This window comes from Zosterops lateralis, assembly GCF_965231275.1.
Source record: "Zosterops lateralis genome assembly, chromosome: 11".
NCBI lineage: Eukaryota > Metazoa > Chordata > Aves > Passeriformes > Zosteropidae > Zosterops > Zosterops lateralis.
Window position 1 is genome coordinate 22,083,647 of NC_139771.1, and position 22,530 is coordinate 22,106,176.

Consider the following 22,530-nt stretch of genomic DNA (forward strand, 5'->3'; position numbering starts at 1 on the left):
CAGTCGGGTCCTGGGAGATCCACCACCTGCTCGTGTGCCCAGGAATTCTGAGCTCCTGGAGCTGGGCCCGCCCTGTCCCGCCGTCGCGGCTTCTTCGGCTGCTCTTTTTGCGGTGATGTGGCCCTGCCCTGCCGGGACATCCCGCCATCCCCGGAACTTTCCACCATTCCAGCTGGTGCTCTCAGAGCCCTGCAGGGGCACGGAGATCCAACTGCCCCGGATTTTTGTGAAGCAAAGCCCCTCGAGGTCACTGGTTCTATTTTGTTGTTAATGCAGTAGTTGTTTCTTTTGCTTTGTTATACATTCCAGTAATGAACTGTTATTCCTATTCCCATATCTTTGCCTGAAAGTCCCTAATTGCAAAATTATAATAATTTGGAGGGATATTGTCTCTTTCTTTCACCTTCACAAGCGGTGGTATTTGCTAAAGGTTACAGCCAACATTGTTTTTTCTGCTTTTGTATCAAAGTAGCGTGCAAACAGGAAAGCCTGGTTGGTGTTCATAGCTGTGTGGTAAAAGCAGCAGAGAATCAGCCCAGGAAGGGTAGCAGTCCAAGGTCTTGACCAGCAGTGCTTGTCTTGGTGGTATAGGATCTTGTCATGTTGATATTCTCCGTCTCCAAATGACTTGTACTTTGATTTGGAAGAAAAATTTAATAACTGTTTAAAAATCAGATTTTAAGTAGGCATATGCCATAAAATAGGTCTAAATATTATTTGTAAATAATAACTAATAACCTTAACGCTTTTTTAGTAAATCAGTAATAAACAGAAAAACTGAAACAACAAATGGGAGAAGCTTGAATCCCAGGTGTTGGCTGAGCAGCTCGAACAATGTGACTTACTACTACATTTTTTTAATAGTATTTTTGAAGATATGGAACAAATTTTTTGTTTTGAATAAGTGTTGCTTAGCTATAAATTAGTAAGAAAAAGCTGTGTAAGTAAATCTCAGGTAGTAAACTGAGTATATGCCTCTGTTTTAAGATGTTAGCATTTTCTAAAAGGCAATTACTTGGTTAACTCTGAAATGAAAATTTCTGTCTCTGGTGCTTCGCTTTGCCCTAATTCAGCTAACGGTAGGACTGAAATTGTGAAAACATTTTCTTTTTCTTTTCTTTTTTTTTTTTTTTCCCTCTCTTTATGCTGCATTGAGACCATTTGTATCTGTAACTGAAGTCAAGATGAAGCAAAGTGGGTGGGGTTTACAGAACATAAATCAGTGTGACTGAAACACGTCATCATACCAATTAGGTCTAAATCCTGTTTTTACCAGAAGGCCTCCAGTACCATCTTCTGATTTGATGCTCTTCCTTAGTTCGTCAGAGAACTGTTTAATAGGCAAGTGTCTGTTAACAGTAACTGGAACTGCAAAGCTGGAATTTAGAAAGGTAATAATGGTGTAAAGGAAAAGCCTGTAGAACTGCATTTTTGTTTTGCTCTTTTATTTTTCTACATTACTTAAACCAATGTTTAATAGCACTGCATCTTATTTTTTACAACAAAATATTTCCACGTTCATTTCCTGCTTCTAACTGAAAGCTTCATACAACAGTCACTAAACGTCAGCACCTAAATCTTCATAGTATTGTCATTCTGTAGTGCAGTTTTGTTTTGTTTCAGACCATGGTTAGAGATCTTGCCCTGTACTCACTGTTGTCTTATTTTTCTTGTCAGTGCAAAATATTTTCAAGAGGGGATAAACATTTACAGTGCATTGGTAGCAAGGCCATGGCTCTTACATGAAACAAAGAGTTAAGATTGCTGTTCATCCATTAACTAAAGAATACAAAAATTTTAATTTTCTCATTTTTGGTTTCTGTTTGCACATGATAATATATGTTTAATGGAATGATCAGAGTCAGATGTATTAAAAAAAAAACCAAAACCAACCCAAAATTACATTTTCATTTAGTGATAGATGTGTATTTGTTTCTTTAAGCTTGTTTATTCAGGTGATAAACTGATCTACCTTACCATTTGGATATATATTATAAACCTTTAAAAATATGGACAATTCTAAAAAATTTGTTAGGGTCAAAATTTCAGATATCCATTAAGTTTCTTGAAGAAAGGGAAAAAGGAAAGTAATAAAAATTCCTACCAATATAATTTAATGTAAGTAAATTCTTGAGCATGTTATTTTTATACAAAGATATATTTTAATCCTAGATGTCGTTCTATTCCTCAGTTAAATATTATGACTGAGGAAAAATACTATGACTGAGGACAAAACCACTGTATTGCAATGATTAGAACATCACTTCTCAGTCTCCTTTACAAAACCCCCCAACCAAAACACTAAAAAAACCCACCCCCCCAAAAAACAAAAAAAACAAAAAAAACAACAACAAAAAAAAAAAAAAAAAAAAAAAAAAAAAAAAAATCCACAGAACAACCCCACCATCAAAAAAATTTAAAATAACCCAACAAACCCAAACCAAACCAAACCCCCCACCCCCCAAGCTCCAGAGATCCATATCCTCAGCTGGTCTAAAGCACCACAGCACCTTTGCAGTCACACAGACACAGCTGCCACTGAGAATCCGGCCCTGGAGATGTAGTGCATGGCAGCAGTCTGACACAGGACAGGTGTGGCCACAGGAGCTCCAAATGACTCCAGCAGAGCAGGTTCAGACAAGTGCATTTCAGCCCACCCAGCATATTTCCAATGCTGGTTATGTGGATTAAACTTCTGATGACATTTTTCGTAACAAGAACAGCAGAAACAACAGGAATTTTGAAAATTAAGATACAGTATTTAAATAGATGATAAAAATCTTAACACTACTAGGTAGACGTGTTAAATAAAAACTGTCTGTAGGTTTATAATAAATTAAAAATAACCTTTGGGTTTGAGTATGAAGTATTTAGAGAGAAGTCATAATTCAGCATCTGGATCTGTAGAGCTACCGGAGTGCATTTCAAAGTACAGCAGTGATATGACACTAAACCTTTAACATAAATTATACAGTGATTTGTGTAAAATTATAAATTGATAGTAAATAACTATGTTGGATCATAGTCAGTGAAGTGTTGGTAGACCAGGTAAATTGAAGGCGCCGTTCTTTCATTTTCTGTGGAAGCAATTTAGCATACGTAGGGCATGATATCATGCTGACACCTGTTAATGGACGAGTAATAAGTCAGGCCACAGAACTCCTTACAAACACGAAGAAAATGAAGCTGTAGTTCAATAAAAATGATAAAGTGCTTTAAATGATCATTTTTTGTTTACTGCATTGTTTCTCACGTCACGGTAGACATCAAAACCAGCCCAATGAAATATGAGTGCTCTGGAGTAAGTAAAACTGAGTCTGTTATTTACTGTAGTCAACATTTCCTGGTATATTTTCTGGTCTTGATGTTAGTTTACTGTGGGATCAGAAGAGAAGCTTATAGTACAGGCTGAACTTGCACAGACATAAATATCACCATAAATAATCTTTTATCTTGAAATTTTCATTTGCAACAATGTGGATGTAGGAAGAAGGAAGAAAAAGACCAAACTGGGAACAGTTCAGATCCAGCATGTGTGGCCAGTGGGCCTGAAATACACTGTTCAGTTTTGTAAGTCAGAAGAGGATTGCTGGAAATGTGTTCAAATCTGAGAATTTATTTCAAGTTCGTTGAATGAAAGCTGCTATAATATGGATGCTTCTTCCATGGCTTCAATCCACCTAAAAAGTAGAGGAAAGAAAAATGATACATGTAATTTTTTTCTTTTTTTTGCATTTTATGAAAGTAAGTATTTTAAGAACATAATGCTTGAAGAAGACTTTTCCATGCCAACTCTAATGAGGAACATAAGTTCCACGATTAAAGCAGAGAGCTGAGTACTGGGAGTCTTGCTTTATAGTACAATCTTGACCAGTAATTTATTGTAAAATTTCAAAGACAGTACAAATGCTTTCTTAGAATAGGAAAGATGAATCTGGTGAAGTATGATTTAAAGCAAAACCTCCTATAAACACTTATTTCTTTTTCTGTGTGTCTTAGGGTACTGGATTTTTATTACCAATTTTGTGACTATCTTATTATGTGAAAGTAGTAACATTATAATGGGAAATCCAAGCAATTATTTGTTGATGAGAAAACTAAGAAGTGGCTAAATTTAACATATAAATTAGAAGTTTCTCTACATCTTTGACAGACTTCTAGCTATGACTCTTGAGGCTCAGTTTCTTCTTTACCTACAGAAGGGAGCAAATTCTCCTTCCTGAAGGAACTGAAAAGCACCAAGTGGATTTTTAATGTCAGTCAGGCTAGTCACATGCAACTTGGCCTAATCAAAATTCTGAAAGCTGTTTGTTTTATCTGTTACGAAGGCGTTCTGAAGTGAAGGAGGAGGGAAAAACTCTGCATAAGCTCACTGGCTAATTTGGAACTCTATCCCCATACCTGTGTGCCGAATCGTTATCCTCTGCTCGGAAGCTATAAAAGAGTGTCTGCTTGTGGTAGAGATGAAAAACTGTATCTGTGCTTCCTTCCTCCTTTTCTGGGGCAATGGTGAAACCCAACAAAGGTAAACTTTCTGTAGCAACTTTGTCCTGAAAGTGAAGGAGTGAACCAAAATTTAGAGAGAAGGCTTGTAACAGTTTGAGGACTCTTTCTGAAAAGCAAATGATGCAACTCCTCTGTGACAATTTTGCAAAAGCCGTAGTGTGAATGTTCTGCTGGACTCATGGCTTTTAACCCAAACAGCAGCACTGCCTGTGTACTGCACATGTTTTATCTAGTCTGAGTCTTGAACACTAGCTCTCAAAGTCCAGTTCTTCATGGTCATCCACGTGGCCATGAAGGTCAAATTGGCCATTACTTTGATAGCTGTCTTTGACATTATGGTCCAGGAGGCAAACTTGAGATTAATCAAAGTACAGCAGCAGTTCTGAAAGCCTGAGACTCACTTCCAGTTATGTTTCTTTCAATCATTTTTGTTTGCTGGCTGCAAGTAGTAGTGCTTTTGGTATCTTGTAATTTCTTTTCACAGCACTAGTGACTTTTTAGAAATCTGCTCTTTTTCAAACAGCACACATGCTTTCCCAAAGGCTCTTTGGAAATTTCCTAGTTAGTAATGGAATTAATCAATAATTTACTCCCAGGAAACTTCTGTGAAAATTGCTTGGCAGATGCAGCTTTGTACAAGAAAACCATAAGCCTTAGTGAAATTACTGTTTAGCTGTTACTGATAGCTGCAGTTCTGGTCAGTATATTTAGGTAGATTATATATGTATATTGCCTTTGCCTCTGCTTTTGGAAGGTAAATTGTGGACTAAGAATGTGAAGTAAACCATTGTTGCTTTTTCCCTATTGCTGAACAAGAAATAATCACTTATAAGGTTAAAAGACATAAGGTAATTGTGTTGGATACAAAATTTGATGCTAATGGTCTGAACTGCTGGCCAAACCATGAATCCTTTCTTGACTCAATCTCCTCATCTGTTTAAAGGAGACAACATTGCTTCATGTGACCATCACAGGGTCATGGTGATGCAAGTTTAAATATCTGATATTTGCAAAGTATTCTAAAGACTTGAAGTACTAAGCATTGCTTTGACAGGTTTTTGCTTTCTATATCCTTTATTTGAGCAAAATGATTTTTTATGTTTTTTCTTATAAAATCTATCCATTATAACCAAACATTTCAAGTTTATCTGTATTACAGCTATTATAAAATAAGAAAAGAGATAAAATACATAAAAATGATCTAGTTGATACTCAGTCTCCTTGACTGTGAGGAAAACCTTACAGGCCAAATCAGCAGGAGTTGTTCTCACATCTGCAGACTCTCCTCTCCTTCCCTGTTGGTGCTAGTTGGACAAGCATGCCCTATTTATACTTGGCAAACTGCTAGACTCTCCTCCCCACCAGAAATGGACCATAGTCTCTCTATCTACAAAAAAATGTGGCAGTTACTAAATGCACCAGAGAACAACGAAGGATCTTGAAGTCTTTAGGTGTGAATATGTATGTTAAGGTTCCAAGTGGTTGACAATTTATAATACTATGAATACTAAGAAATCAAATAATAAAGGACAGCATGTGGGGGCTGCCAAGCTAGGACCGTGGCTGAGCCAGTCAGTTAGGACTAAGTCTCAGAAGCAGGGAGTTGTATGAACTACTATTTATACCTTTCCCATTTACTGGTCTCCTGCCTGAATGGAGTAAAGAAGGAGTCTCAGATAGAAAACTATTTCAAATCAGATTGCACAGTACCTCGTTGGCTGTGTAGGTGTAGAGGACTTTGCCTTTGATAACAAACCAGCGTTTCTTCCAGTGTCTTTTGCCTCCCTTACATCTGCTGAGGTAACCGCTGATGGTAGCTCCCTCTCCTGAGGCTGCCACCTGGAGCAGGGTAGGAGAAATCAGGATTTGTAACAGTAAAGGCTTTCCCCTTCCTGATTAAGCATGTTTGCATCACACCAACCAGTAAGTGAAACCATAAAGTACTGATAGAGAAAAAATATAAGCATGGTATTATGGTTCTTTTTAACTGTTTGAATGTTTATACTTAAACTTAATTCTCAGTAACTGTAATGGAAAATAAGCAGTTATTATTGAGGTCAGTAAGTTTACAGCTCTGAAAAGCCAAGCTTGTCCCTTTTCTCACAGCTTGGTGCTTTTTGTATTTTAAAAGTACATGGTTCCAGAAGTGAATTACAGTCTTGTGGCTGAACACTTTTGAGACATGGGTGTATTTAGGACCTTGCTGTACTTTTATAATAATATAATGTTAATCACTTTGGTAATGCCTTGGTTTCATTTTTGAAATAATATTTCTGAGAAGACTTGCTCCTCTCATGGAAATATTCTGAGGTATAAGTGCTTAATGTTCTTAAAAATCCAGGTTTTGAGTAGATGGAACTATACATATGCACACATAGAATGCAGTGTACACATTAGTTACAGCAGTAAATTGTAGTAGTATTGGATTTGGAAACAAAGGGCAGAGATTCAAAACCAACTTTTGTAACACTGATACAAGAGATGACAGAGAATTACTATAGCAGTGTTTTGCAGCAGAACAGAAATGTTCCAGGACTTGGAGTAATGCTATTGTGAGATAAAGATCTGCTGCTTCCCTGTGGATGGAAAGGTGATGTTTTTTTCCCTCACAAGGTCGAACTTCTGCTTGATAGCCCTTTGAGTGCTCAATTTGTGTGTTTGTATTACATGCATGTATCTTCGGCAGAATTTCATGAACAAACCTCAAGAAATTCCAGTGTCTTGACTGTACAATGAGTTCAGCACCCTAGTCTCTTTAGTACAATGATAAATGCCTGCAGGAAATGGGAGTACTTTACTGTACTCAAGTTAAGTGAGCAGTTCAGCTATCTAGAATCAATCATCAACGTGATTGGCACCTTGTTCCTGGAAAGAAAACTAGTACAATTGGAGAAATCATGGCCCATTGAAAGTAGTGGGCATTTTCTTTACATTGGTGAAACCAAGATTTACCCACTTGATTTGAATTAGTTTTGTTTGAGCTGGAGGAAAAGTGCCTGGTGAAACATGTATGCTCTTGAATCGACTGCCAAGGACTATTCATTATGTAAGTCTTTTTCCTAAGTAAGTGTTATTTTATTCCTCTTGAAATCAAAGTAAGGGTCTTGTCAAGAAAGGTAACGGAAGAACAGTGTATCATGCTCCATTGATCTGGCCTCTTGTTCTACATAGTACATCGAAAGCATTTTAGTTTTTTCAAGACTTCTTAGGCTGATGAGCAAATTAAAGTACCATACTCTAACTGGGTTTCTGGTGGGGCTCAAGACAGTTCTCTGGTATCTTTAGAGCTCAGAGTATTTTTGTATTTTAAACACTACTGTGATAAGAAAAAAAACAAAACTTGCATGGTGAAAGTAAACCAAGGCATGTTCTGAACCCACCACACACAGTATAAATTAAAATGTAGCTGCTGTAATATGAGCACACAGCTTTCTATAGTTCCTTGCCTTTCTCAGGCAGCTTGGTCCTACCTCCGTGAGAGCTGAAGGGATTCTCTTCTGTTTCTTAAAAGATGAATAATGAATATTGTGGAAGACAGAGAAGGCACTGCTTGAAGGCCTGGATGAAGTTGGAGGGAAGCTCACACTTAGTGGCCGCTCTGCAAGATTAAGAAAATTCAGAATTGGAAGGGGGAAATAGAAATAGATAAGTCACTATATATCAGGCTACAGAAGACACATGATACACTAATACAAATGACTAAGGAAAATGCAGTGCCTCCTCTATACACAGTTTTTATTTTAGCCTTTCTTTCAAATACTTTTTTATATCTGATGAGTGGGTTCTATGGCACCCTCAGTTCATGGTACTAACCTAAAGTTTCTTGAAAAGGTCTGTAAGAAAGCTGACAAAACACAAAACACAGCTTGTTGTGTTCTTATTTAAAATTACCATTAAGCAAATGGCTTAGGCCTACATGTCTGAGTTCATATCCTCATGACTTCACTTCTGGCAACACATTATTTGCGAGCTCTTAGTAAAGCACAGCATTAGTTTAGAGCGAATGTGAGTTACTGTTACTGGACACACAGTGGCTTGGGGATCCATTTTTGGCTGTTGTGACAGCATCTGTTTATGTGTTTACTTGGCTAGTGTGAATTTCTTTATTTAGGATGGTAAAATGGCGCTTCATCTGTCCACACCTTTTTTTTCTCGGCAAGGTAGTAAGCTTACTTTTAGAGACTGTCCACATGAGTAGTTGTGCAAGAAAATTATTTCCTGTTCACTCTCTGTTCATATATTTGTAACCCCTCTCTCCCTTTTGTCTTGTATTTGGATGTGTACTTAAATCAGAAAAAAACCTTACATAGTAGGACAATAGTAAAAAATTCTAGATAGGCAGTAGCTATTCTGCTTTGAATTCACACTTTCATCTGTAACTAGATAAGCTCACCCTGTAGAACAGCTCTTAGTGACTCTGCACTTAGCCCCAGTATTTCTTTTTGTAAAAGATACAACGTGGATGAGGACAGTGAAGAACCAGAAAGACATTGTTTAATTTTTTTAAAAAAATTCATTAGAAATGACAGGGAATAGTTATCACCTATAATTACATCACAAAATAAAATAGTTCAGTTAGAAAGAATCTGCTTGACCAATTAAGGGTTTCCCAAACATTAAAGCATGTTATTAAGGGCATTTTTTAAATGTCCCTTAAACACTGAGAGGCGTGGAGTATAGACCACCTCTCTAGAAAGTCTGTTCCAATGTTTGGCCACCTTGGGAAAATAAAGATTTCCTCATATCAAGTAAGAACCTTTCCTGCTGAAGTGCTGAATCTTTCTCATGTGTCTTGTCCGTGAATCAGACAGAGAAGAGATCAGCACCACTGTTTCCATGTTCCCTCCTCAGGAAGCTGCAGAGAGCATTGAGGCCACCTTTCAGTCTCCTTATCTTCAAACCAGGCAAGCTCAGAGCCCTCAGCTGCTCCTTGTAGGAAATTTTTTTTATCATTATTCTGGTTTACCCAAAGGCCAGGGGAGCTCTTAGAGAACCTGGCTTATAATCAGAATCCCAGAATGGTTTGAGTTGGAAGAGACCTTAAACCTCATCTTATTCCACCCCCTGCCATGGGCAGGGATGCCTTTCACTAGACCAGGTGACTCCAAGTTCCATCCAGCCTGGCCTGGAACACTTCCAGGGAAAGGGCAGCTGCAGCTTCTCCAAGAAACCTGTGCCAGGGCCTCAACACACTCTGAGCAAAGAATTTCTTCTGCATATCTAACCTAAGCTTCCCCTGTTCCAGTTTGAAAAAAGTTTGCTAAACTTCATTTTATTGCTTGCTTAAAAGTTTTAGTTGCCATACAGCCTGGCTCTCCCAGAGCCTCAATACACATGCCTCAAACTTGAAATGAGGAGTACCATTTAATAAAATGCAATATAGATGGAAGGTTCTAAATCTTCCCCGTTATATGAGCAGGAAATCAATTTGTCAGTTTTGCCAAGAATTCAGGAATCTTACCTCTTCTCTTAAGTTCCATGTAGCAGCTATCACAGACTTTGGCTACTTGATCTTTGAGATACTTCATGGGGTACTTGTTTCTTGAACAATTTCGACATACAATCTGTTTCAGCAAGAGTAGAGGCACTTAAACATAGTATAAATTTATAAATATGCATAAACAAAACAGATCCCCTGAGCTGCCTGGGAGAGGAAGTGGACCAAACATGACTCTCTCCTAAGTCTGTGGCAGTCAGGAAAGCTCTGCTGATTGAAATGTGATTGCCGTAGCTTTACGCTGTTGTAAGCCAAGCAGAATTGGTCACTCTATCACACCATTGCTGTGTCCTTCTTCACGGGAATTCACACCTTCCCAACCACTCTATCACAGAAAGACACTTTAATACTACCATTCTTTTTGTAGCTTTGTTAGTAACATCGTTTTCTTAACCAAGCTTGCGTGGGCGTCCAAACCCTGTGTATATACAAACTCTTTCTTTTCTGTGGAATTAGAAAAAAGATTAAATTAAATGCCTTTTTATCCTATCAAAAATCGCTGGTAGTTTTATTGAAATAAATTTTAAAATCAGGTTAAAAGACAGCCATGGTTTAAAACAGGATTGCAGATTTATATATACAGGCAAATCTTTCGAGTCAGAGGTTAAGGGACAAAACCAAGAAAGCTTATAGATCCCCTGAGCTTTAGGGCAAAAGGCAACAGCTCTTTGGAGCACAGAGGAGACTTTCCCATTAGTCACTGATCAAACCATGCTCTACTGCTGAGTTTCTTCACTTTCCTTGGAAGATCATTTTACTAGCTGTTTTTAGGGACAGGACATGGAGTAGTTGTGCTACTGCTCTGGTCCAGAACAAAGACTGCATTTTTAGTACACTGCTTCATTGTCTCCAGCTGTGTGTCAGATACAAGGGCTGCACTGAACAACCACTATCCTGTCAACTTTTAACTACCAGCCTTTGGGAGTTAATTTGACCTTGAGGCAAGGTTACTGTTATACCTTCTAGCAACATTAGAAACCTGGCTAGCTAATTTAGCAAAGTGCTCACTGGTTCTGTGAGAAGTCCAATTCTGGTCTTGATGTTGCTACAAAGTTTCAGGTTACAGCAGTGGCAGTCAGGGTCCTAGAGATGTGAATAAACCCCATGAGAAGCTTGCATAGCTCTTACCTTTCCGCAGGCATGGCAATGATGTCTCCTCAAAGTGAGGGTGAAGTCACAGCCGCAGTTCATGCACATCATGACATGGGACACAGGCACCAGCGTAGGAGGCCTCTCACCCAAGGGTATTCCAAGCCTTTCCCTTAGCTTAAAATCAAAGAAGAATAAATGAAGAAGCATCCACACTTCCGAAGTCCACTTCATCAGACCTGTTGCATTATATACAATTCTCATTTCAGTCTACTGTCACCTGCTAAGATCCCCAAATTTTCTCATTCCTAATGCACTTTTATATACGTGACATACAGCTGCTTTAGCACTGAAAGATTAGTACATGCTGCTGTTAAAGCCAAAGTCACAAGAAGTAAAAATCCACATAAATCTATTTTTAGTCAGGCCCTGACACTTCCACATCAGACAAGTATCTGACTAATTGCATATGAAAATTGCAGGTAGGAACACGAGTTAAAAGCATCTTTTTGTTAGCAGCTTTTGAAATAATATCCATAAAAAGCTCTACAACCTTCAATCGAAAAAGCACCTGAGCTCTTTGTCATTACACCTTGGACAGCTGTGTGATAAAGGAAGAGAGAATAAAGAAAACGGTAGAACCAAAGGCGAGTTTACCCCAATCCAAATCTGATCCATGCTTTCTGGTTCATCTCAGTCTGTGTAAGCAGCTTTAGGAAATGTATTTGCTGTTCCTAGTTCTTGAAATGCACCACATGGCCGTGATGTTCTGGTGCCTTTAAGCCTAGGGAGCCACAATCAGTGTGGAATTGAACACAATCTAATAAGCTGTGCTGAGCTGTGCTACTTCAGGTTCAGCACCAAAGTATTATGGGTCTGCCACTGTCAGCTCACAACAGCTCTGCATTTGGCACAAGTAGGACAAACTCTTGTGGTTTTGAAGGATTGTTTCCTATGTGGAAATTTGACTTCTGCAGACACACAGGATCTAAACAAAGACAAATCAAATTCCTCTAAGTTTCTCCATGGGCACATTCAAGCTTACACCAGAGGCAGAGATGCAAAAGAAATTATTTATTCATTTGTTGAAAAATAATTTGGTTTAGATTACTAAACTGCCTAATTTCCAATTTTTTTTTGTTAAATATTTGAAAGTAGATTAGATAGAGGCCAGAAAAAAAAGGCCTGATATGTTTTTGAGTTATTTTTTTACTTTCTGAGGTCTTCAAAATTAATTTATAGAATGGATAAGTTTGGAAAGGAATGCTGAAGATCACTTGGGTCAACCACTCTGCTCAGGCAGAGCCACATAATGGCAGTTGGCAAGAACTGTGTCCAGGTGTCTTCTGAACATCTCTAAGGATGGAGAATCCACAACCTCCTCAGGCAATCCTGGGTGCCAGTGCTTGATCCCTCAGGGTGAAAAAGTGTTTGCTGCTGTTTGAAGGAATCTCCTGTGTTTCAGTTTGTGGCCAATGCCTCTAGTCCTGTCACTGGACACCACTGAAAAGAGCCCGGTTCCTTCTTCTTTGTACCCTCCAGGTATTCATACAGTAGATTCTCTCTGAGCCTTCTCTTTTCCTGGCTGAAGAGCCCCAGCTTTCTCAGCCTTTTCTCCTATCAGAGGTGCTCCAGTCCCTCATCAGCTTTGCTGCCCTTTGTTGGACTCTTTCCAAGGTTTCTGTGTGTCGTACTGAGGAGCCCAGCACTGGACACAGCACTTCAGATGTGGCCTCACCAACACTGTTTCTTATTTAATAAAACTGGGGTTCTACATAAATCACTGGTGAAGTTTGCACTGGTAGTGATTTCATTGTGTATATGATATTAGTGTAATTAATGGGTAGCTTGGGTTTTTTTTTTTTTTTAATCTATGAAGTTTGTAGCTATTTTTAATTAATCCAAAATAACTACTTGTTTGTCCTTTAGGACAAAAAATCTTCCTCCAGAAGAACTAAGCAAAGGCCACAGGGTATGGAGTGTGATTAATGTTTCAGAGGTGGCCCATGAGCTGTGATGAATTTCATTATTCAAGCTTGGCACACTTGTTTAAATGAAAATAGAATGTCTGGCTACTAGGAACTCTGCATTGTATAACCTTCCTCCTTTCCCCTCTCTCTCTTTCTCTCCCTTTCCTTTTCAAGCATTGAAATATTTGGCCTCCTTTTACCTCCACGCTGCTGTGGAAAGTCGAAGTCTTGTGAGCTTTGCAGTCATCTGGGATGTGTTTGCTGATGCAGCTGTACCAGTCATCCCTTTCTGAGCAAGAGCTGGGGAATTAAATACAACAGAGCAGTCAATGCCATGCACAGCAGGGACTTAAAACGAGCTGATCAGAGGAGAAATGTTTCACTTCGTGAAATGTTTGCTTTTCCGCACTACTGCACTGAACTGATAATTTTCTGACCAGGAACAAAACTGCCTGTTGGACATATTCAGAGTGATGATTAGTGTAGCTCCATGCTTAGGACTGTGACTGAGAAGGAAATAAATGCCCAGAAAATTTTTCAAAGTAGTCTCTGGCTTTGCTGTAAACGGCTCAATCCCAGATCACACAGGACAATATGAAGTGTCTCTTTTTGTCCTGTCTGCCCTATCTTTTAGGCACTCTAGTGCCTACAGTGTTGGCATGTTTGGGTTGCTCAAAGCAGGTGTATTTATGCTCATCTCTACAGTGGGCTGCTTAGATGAATTGCATGCTGGGAAATGCAGAATTGTGTTGCCCACGGTAAAAATGTGAATGATTCAATTTTCCTTTAGCTTTTTCACAGACAACCGCCAGTCTCTTGGAACAGAAGAAGCCAGGACAGCCATTAGTGAAGGAAGCTGGGTGTCCCCTGGAGTTGCAGTTACACGTGGAGGCCAGTAGTTCTCCAGACTGGCCCCTAGATGCCCCATGTGCACAAGGCAAACCAGCGAGCACTTTGCATTTCCCTGCTAGTCCAGCTATCCCAAACAAGCAGCAGGGTGCCTGTTAGTTCAATGATGCATTTGCTCTGTTACAGCCATGAGGTATCCTGCCTGTTTTAGCTGTTTTTTCTGCTGACTTCAAACTGTGCACTTCCTGTTCATCTGAAACTCTGCACAGCTCTAGTGGTTTCCAGCCTCAGTCACAGGAGGGAATGCAGCTCAGTATGGTCTCCCCTCTCCAAATCACACCAGCCACTCACATTAAAGCTATCCACTAGACTTTGTTGTAAAAGCTAGCAGTGGCATTGTTGCCAGCTGCTGTTCAGCTGTGATTTCCTCACACTGTCCTCATGAAGCCTTGTCAACAAGACATCTGAGAACAATTTGTGTTTTGTGGTCTTTAAAAAAAAAAGAGCACCAAAAGAGAGGAAATGCCAGATTTTCTTGATGATCTTTGACTTGGCATCCCTCTGCACTATGAGCATAAGTCATTGTCTGAAAAACAACAGCCTGTGCAAAATTCAACAAGCCTGGAGCAGAAACTGAGCTAGTGTATGCACTACAAATTGGTTAACCTCTGGAAGCCAAGGAACTATGTTACAGGAGATTACAGAATGAGCAGCACAAGGAGAGGGAAGGGGCTCTATCCCAGCCTCTGTCTGCCTGTTATTAGAAGGGTGACCTTAGTTTAGGGTCCTGGTTCAATCTACTACCAAATAAACACAGCTCACAGTTGCCTCACAGACTTTGTTTAGGCTAATTAAGCATGGACTTGATATGAGTACAAAAGGCAAAGAAACATCCTAATAATGCAAGCAGTGCATCCCAAGGTGGTCACTACGGATGACAACTTCAGTTGCTCTGGGGAAAGGGGACATGCAACAAAATGTCCCTTTTGCAATAGAGAAGGACTGTACACATCTTGCTTTTATAACTGGAAGGTAATTCAGAATTATCGTGAGTATATTTTGAGGATTGTGAGGAGTGTGGAGGTCTAAGAAAATCTCAGATATGGTTATGGTTATAAAAGGAAATGAACCAAAAGGCTTTGACAGGTAGCTGAGCACTCCCCAGAGATGTTAAATGCTCTGGGAAGGATGAGAGCTCCAAATTCGGATTCTGAATAAGAAAGTGGCATCCCTGTATTTCTCTTGTGCTGTGTAATTTGGGAAGTCTGCTGTGTTTCTAGGAATTCTGTTGCGTGCTGTAGTTGCAGACTTATGGTGCAAAAGTCAGTATTTAAAAGCACTGAAGAACTTGTTATTTGGAAGAATTAATTTTAATACCACTGCTAGTGTGCTATATCTTTTGCAATAAACTACATGTGGAAAACAAACCAGTTGCCTTTCTGCTACAGCTGTAGGAAAATTAGCGGGATCATTTTGGGCTAGAACCATGAAAAATACAGTACATTGCTATCTTCTGATCAGAAAATGATCTACAATCTCTTTTTGGCACTGGCTTGGGATCCTAGGACAGAGATCTTGACTCCCACTTGCAATCAATACTAGCAGTACACAATCTCATTAGTGAAATTCCTTTTATTAGAAAAACCCATGAGGTTGCCAATAAGGTTTAATTTTGACTTTGACATTTAAGCACTATTAAATACTTTTGTGTCTGCCACGTGGTATGACCTAATTACTATTTTCTCCAGGAGTTTTACTGTCCTAGAGGTACGAGGTAACAAGGGAACTCATAAAAGGGGGATACAACTGACTCCTCTTGTCACAGGGAAAGAATGTGTGAGATAATGGAAAGTACCCAGGATTCTTCTTTCTTTTCTCTTCAAGATGTTATCAAGAGCCAACTTCTAGTCTTTAGAGAGTACATTATTTGAATTAGTTACAGTTTATGAGCCTCCCATTTATAATGACTGTTGATTGCATAATCGAGTACTCAGCCATTGTCTGTCACCAATAGCAGACTGAAAAATGCTAGTTAAAAAAGAAAGAGACACCACTTCAGTCTTGGGTATTGGTTGGACTAATCCAGTGACACAGCTCTAGAATGTAATACTCTCTGCCACGGACATTTGGGAACAGTACCTTGCTGACAGGGTCAGGCAATGTTCATCATATTCAATCTTCAGGATGTTTTGGGCTTTCTCTATCACTGGGCGACTGACCTAGGAAAAAATACCATGAACATGAATGTGGACGTGAGTTAAACTGTCTATAACCAGTACACCAGACAAGTCTCAATGCATATGACGTGTAATATCCCCACCATTTGTTTCATTTTTCAATGCAAAAAGATGGGCATTAGGGTTTTTTGTATTGCTGTTGTAATAAGGAATGAACTCTATTTCAATATCATGGTGTGCTGAAGGAAGAAAATTGCTTAATCCAGCCTATAAGGATGATCTATGAGGGTTCAGTTTTAATGACAAGCTTAGGAGATGTTTATTCTGCCAAGTGCCAGAGCATTTTGGTCTATGCTTGTAATGAATAGAAGTCACATTTTTTATGACATGCAGGCATTATACAGTGAAGCATTTCAGTTTTGTGAATGCCTGTCTGCAGCAAGGCTCTTCAACAGCAAAAAAAGGAAGCCAACTTAAAAGCCACAGCTCAGCTAAAATCTTTTCCCTAGCATAGAGTATATTAGTACCCTGCTAACAGCAACAGCTGAGGAGAAACATAGCGTCATGGTTTCATACATTTTTATTAACAAGTATTATTATGTTAGTGACTCTGTTTCAAATCTACCTCAGCAAGTACTTGCTCCACAACTCCTTTTCACTTAACAGTAGAATATTTTGGCAATTCCTAGGAATTGCTTGGATCCCTGCGTTAGTTTTAAACTCTTGGGTCCCTGGGGTGATCAGCCTCCATCTCCTTTTCACAACACCTTAAATTTTCTGTCATTCCACTGAGATTAATGATTAGTAATTCTCATCTTGTGTGTTTTCTAGATCATCAGACTTGTCACTTAAAATCTTCTTTCCTATACATACAACTTGGAATATTAACTATAGAACAGTTATGAAGGTTTAATAGACCTCTTTGGTCCAATATCTCCCGTTGGATAGGTTCTGGTGCCAATGAGTACTTAGGGAAAGAGTATAAGGACATCTTCACTGTGTTTGCAATTTATAAATTTATTGAAGAAGAAAGTGGTTTTGTATCACTGCATGAAATTGCTCTCAATACGCATTTTCCCCATAAAGTTGGCTCATTGTTTTTTGAACCATTAATGCTTTCAATGAAAACAGTTAAAAGGCACATGAAAAGCAGCCATGTGTAAATTTTGAGTAGCAGGAGTTTAAGACCAGGCAGACTAAGCTCTAGTGAATATGCTGAAGAGACCAATAATGCATTGGCTGGAGACAAAATGGGATAATAAATATTTTCTATTTCCTGTTTCATGATCAGAGGGCAATTGATTTTGGCTTGTATTATTTATACAGCCTGAATAAGGCTGTCATACTAAGTCACAGACCTAGAGATAATCTTTTTATGTTTGATTTTTACCATTTTTCCTTCTGTCTCCTATAAGAGATAAGGGAATGCCCTGGTAACAGGTCTGTCCCCTCTTTCCCCTTGCTGGATATGAGACATAAACCAGCAAAGCACCAGCAGCTGACTATAAAACTTTAATTCAAGCTTTTGATACAGATGAAGCATTACCTTCATGCCTGACACAGCCAAGGTGTTTTTAAGTCGGTATTTGCCATCCTTCTGGGGATATGTGTACAGCAGAACATCATTCATCTATATGAAAAGAAAGACAAAATCAATAATTTGCAATATGGTTTGCAGGCCTGTCTGCCCATTCTCCTGGGGGGGATACCCAGAACAAGCTGTAACTTGATGAACTGCTGGGGCTGTTACTGAACCCTAACATCCAGCCTAATGTCTCCTGACAGCTTCATGCCATTCCCTTGGATCCTGTCACAAAGAGCAGAAAGTGGTGCTGCTCCTCTACTGCCTCTCCTGAGGGAGCTGCTGGCCACGATCAGGTCTGACCCCAGTCCCCTCCAGGCTGAACAATTCAAGTGTTCTCAGCCACTCCTTGTATGGCTTCTCCTCCAGATCCTTCCTCATCTCTGTGTTCCTGCTTTGGATGCTCTCTCTCATAGTCATGAAGAAAGAAAGGGTTTTCACTCACTGCTGTCTCCTTTGCTACATGCAGAGTAAAGACCTTAGTGATGGCTATTTGAATGGTATGGACAGAACTAGCATCAGTACCAGTGGTTTCATGCATCCTCCTGCTTCAACTGTCCTGTGTTCCCTGAAGCAGTGAGGACTGGCTGATGATGAAAGCTGATCTTGCAGCCTCTCAGAAATCTGCAGTAGAGGAGATGGACTGCTAGTACCCTATGGGAAGTTCCCACAAGTCCCTAGGCTTCAGACACACTTCTTGTTTGCCAGAATACTTTTGAATAATTTGGATTCCCAGACTGCTCAGAATTTGATACTGAAGCACATACCCTTATTCTGCATTGCTCTATGCACAGACATGTTCTCCAAAACAGCAGTTGACAACACAGAGAAAGAAGGATACGTCTCATCTTTAATTCCCTGTTTTTCTGTTACTTTTTACAATTCTCCCTGTTGTGGCAGGTTTCCAGTAACATTAGAGTCAATGCAGGTTTTCTAACCTACCATGTTCAAATTGATTGATCCAAACAAGTTCATACCCTGCTGAACTTCTGGCATCCATATGTGATATATGCTTTGTCTAAAAGTTTCTACCACATGTTTGGTTTTTCTGAATTTTTTAAAGGCTAGTTAATTATGAATCCTGAGTTAAACATGCCCTGAGTGTCAGTGGAGCAGTCTGAATGTGTGCTGGAGCTGTGCTTTCCAAGTTGTGACTCCAAAAATCTATACTCCAACCCTGCCAGTTGAAGCATTAAACAGTCTCCCATTTGATAGCAGCTTCCTGCAATCCATTTTCAAAACAAGTGGCCTTTGTAGAGAAATTCTTAGTGGGGTGAGATAAGAGACAGGCTCCGAGTTGCAAAGTCTTGTGTCTGGGGGGCAGTCAGGGGACCTGCCAGTTTCAGCAGGCCATGCTGGGCTGCACAGAGGCCACAACATCCTTGTAAACAGAGATGGGGCTCAGGAAACAGACATACAGCAAAACTCACCAAAACATCCTGCCAGGAAACACCAGATTCAACAATACCATCAGCTTGCACAAAACAGCCAGTCCAAGTAACATTATGATACACACAACATCATAAACATATGAAATTTGTCTTTACACTGTCATGCCTATATAGGCTGTGCACAGACATACAGTGTTCCTTATGGGCAGATATATATTCACAGCACACCACTAAAGCATACCTTGATAGCACAGGCCAAGTAGGAGTCTAGCACACACTCAAGTTTTACAGCATATTTTAACTACAACTTCAGTTTGATGGGCTCATCTCCTGGGATGTGTAGAGATTAAATCCTCAGGGTTAAATTCTCAGGGTTATCCTTCAATGTGTACTCTTACTCTGAAATTCTCTCCAGGTTCTGGTCCTGATTTAGCTTCAGTCAGAGTAAGTTTGCTGCTAAGAACTTCAGAAAATGCTATTCATGTAAAAAATCTCTTTTTTTGTGAAAGCAAATACACTTATTCCATCAAAGCTAAGCCAAACTACACCTATACATGCTAGCTTCTGATCTTTTTTGCTTCACTGCTGACATGTGAAGCATTAAAAAGAAGTACTGAAAGGTTTGGGTTTTTAAAAATACGCAAACCTGAGCTTTGCAAGTGGCTTCAAAAGATTATAATACGGCCCTTAGAAGATAAAGGCTTTAAATGTATGTAAATTTTAAAGAGACAACGTTTAGGAAATTACTCTAGTCTGAGGGTTTTGGCATGAGTTTTTCTTCCACAGTGTCCCCAGGCATCATAATCAAGATAGCACTCAAAAGAGAGAAGGATATTTTTGTGTAGGTGTGGCCTATTAGTGAAAGGTATTGGCAGTGATGGTTGGTAGGGGCTTAACACCTATGCTTAAGACCATAAAGATACAATAACCATGCTGTATGCCAAGACAGAAATATGCTGACATAGCTGTGCAGTCGTTGTCTTGGTCTATTCACAGGCTCAATAGTCCTTTAAGCAATGCAGGAGCGGTAGGGGCATGCGCAGTGGCAGTACCACCACCAGTGAGAATCCATAGCAAGAGTAGTGACAAGCAGATAAAGCAAGACCATTCAGGTGTTAATGCAGGAATTACCATACTCCACAACACCTTTCCTGCAATATCCACCGGAGGAGCATTCATATAGAGGAGACTGGATTAAAAAGACAAAACACTGAGCTCAGAGGTAGATATTTGCCAATAAGTTTCAAGTAGTTGATCAAATCACCCTCCCCCTGCCCCTGCTGGAGATACAATACAGGAAGCCTGAAGTGATTGCAATTTCAGCAGGCTAGACCAGGAAAGCCAGGTTTACCCGTCTCTTGGTTTTTGAAAGTGACCATTATGACTAGCTCCACCCCATCCTTTTGATGACAGCACATTTGGTCACAATTTGCCTTGCCGACTGAAAGGAAGAAAAACCCCATTTTTGCTCAATACTGAAAGCATCTATTAACAAGACATTGGCTACTGTAATGTTGCCAGCTGTCAAGAGACACTTCTCTCTTTGCAGTTAACATCTGACTTCGAGCATCTAAACCTTCCCCAGGAAATAATTCCTAAACTAGAGAGTTCCAGAAAGTATTTTCTGTGCTTGCTTTGTTCCAGTAATACTTTTGGCCTCTTGTGACTTGTGACCTTCAAGCTGATATAACTATTTTGGATGACTTGAAATTTATATAAGTTTATCCCACGTTTAAATTACTTTCCTCTCAATGTTTATTATCAACCTGATTTCTGATCTTCCATTAAAATTCTCTATCAGTTACAATAGCTAATTTGTAACACTTCAGTGTTCGCCATAGTAATGGGTTATGGTGGCAGCAATACACACACTGGAACACTAAAGGGTAGTGATGGCTTGGAATTTTGTCCCAGCTTTAGCCACGATTCAAAAATAATTTTCAATACAAGAAAAGGCAACTGTTTCAAAAGAGAGATCAGTAGAGATGCAATTATCATCTGTTATTAAGTGGTCATCAGTAGATTTCAGAGTTGCTGCTGCTGAGAACATTGTTTAAGACCAGCTCCTGGAGTTTCTGGCATAGCCTTTTTCCTGTGACAGTCACAGAAAGTCATGATTTTGACATTTATAGCACTTACTACAGTCCATTGATGCTGACTGCATAAAACAGAACTGCAGCTATCTCATATTTGAAGATTTGCATGAAATCCATAATTTTCAGTGCATGAAAGTTTGAATTTTCCCAGAAACCACTGAAACCATCAAAAAAGTGCAGCACCACACTTTGTCCCATCCCACCTGATCTTTGATTATGACTGCAATATGTGATTGAGGAGAGAAAGAAGATTGTGCATACACTCATGCACAAATAGGAGTTATAAGCAAGAAGGAGAAATAAAAAGGAATATTGCAAAATATATGGCTTCTGTAATAAGCCATCTTTCCTTCTTATGATCTCATGGTGGAAAGCTATCAGCACTTAAAGGAGACAGAAAATATAAATTCCAGGCATATAATTAATTTATTTTAAAATAAATTCTGCAAGCAATATTTTAATGTTAATAGCAGTAGTAATGCTCAGCTCTTTATGGCTTTTTTTCTGGGAGGGAGCTCTAAAGAATTTTTGAAACTTTAACAGGTAAACAGGTAGCAAAGTTCTAAAACATGGGCAAGTATATCATACTCCCTTTCATATTGATAAGTGCATAAAAATACATGTGGTTACATAATAAGCTACCTGAAAAGTTGAGAACAGAGCTCAGGAGCTTGGAGTCACAGATACTCTTTAACCGCTCAATGGAGCGTGTAATGCAAAGCAGAAAGTGTAAGTGTTCATAGTATATCTCTGAAACAGTGGGGTTTCATTTGTTTTGATTTGTAAATACTAGCAGTAGGGTTGCGGACCCTTGTAAAGAGTATTCCAGCCAGGTGATGAAAGATCCATTTTTCCTAATTATCCTGGGAGAGTGTTGCAAACTGCCACTGAAAACTGTTCTAATCCAAACTAAGATGGAGGTGTGTGTTTAGAGGAACCACACTGAGGCAATGCACAAAGTTATCAGGTAATTTACATATATGTGGACAGCAGGAGCTAATATTCAGTCCTTCAGTTTCAAAGATATAAATCCCTCCCAAGTGTGACCAAAGGAAGTCTTCAGCTGCTTTAGCAGTAGGGTATTCTCTCTTGCGTCTGATTAAATCTTCTAAGGTCTTAGGACTTTCAAGTGTGCAGCCAAATTTCTGAAGGTATTTAAGAATTTTCATCTTCCCAATCCCCTTGAAAACTTGCACTTCTTTGCAGAATTGCGCCCTGGTGAAGGTTGTATGTAACTGTGGCACAAGCAGAGGGTTGCACAGCCCGTATCTCTGTATGTGGGGCCAATGGGACCTGTGAAAGGACTACAGCCCTATTATCAACAGGAACTAACTCACCACATCACTGTTGATGGTTAAATGACTTGCAGCCTA

The 22,530-nt window shown here is 39.4% G+C and overlaps 1 protein-coding gene across 2 annotated transcripts in view; it reads right to left on the reverse strand.

Moving 5' to 3' along the window:
• Positions 1 to 1,444: 1,444 nt before the first annotated feature.
• FGD5 (FYVE, RhoGEF and PH domain containing 5) overlaps positions 1,445 to 22,530 on the reverse strand; it is a 65,408-nt gene continuing 44,322 nt past the window's right edge. For both annotated transcript variants that reach the window (XM_083869357.1, XM_083869356.1), the window contains exons 13-21: positions 17,635 to 17,718; positions 16,051 to 16,130; positions 13,263 to 13,362; positions 11,132 to 11,269; positions 9,968 to 10,070; positions 7,977 to 8,104; positions 6,217 to 6,345; positions 4,402 to 4,550; positions 1,445 to 3,680 (exon numbers count right to left, since the gene is read on the reverse strand). In XM_083869357.1, the coding sequence (XP_083725483.1) occupies positions 3,644 to 3,680; positions 4,402 to 4,550; positions 6,217 to 6,345; positions 7,977 to 8,104; positions 9,968 to 10,070; positions 11,132 to 11,269; positions 13,263 to 13,362; positions 16,051 to 16,130; positions 17,635 to 17,718 (948 nt within the window). In that variant the 3' untranslated portion in view covers positions 1,445 to 3,643. The remainder of the gene's footprint in view (positions 3,681 to 4,401; positions 4,551 to 6,216; positions 6,346 to 7,976; positions 8,105 to 9,967; positions 10,071 to 11,131; positions 11,270 to 13,262; positions 13,363 to 16,050; positions 16,131 to 17,634; positions 17,719 to 22,530) is intronic.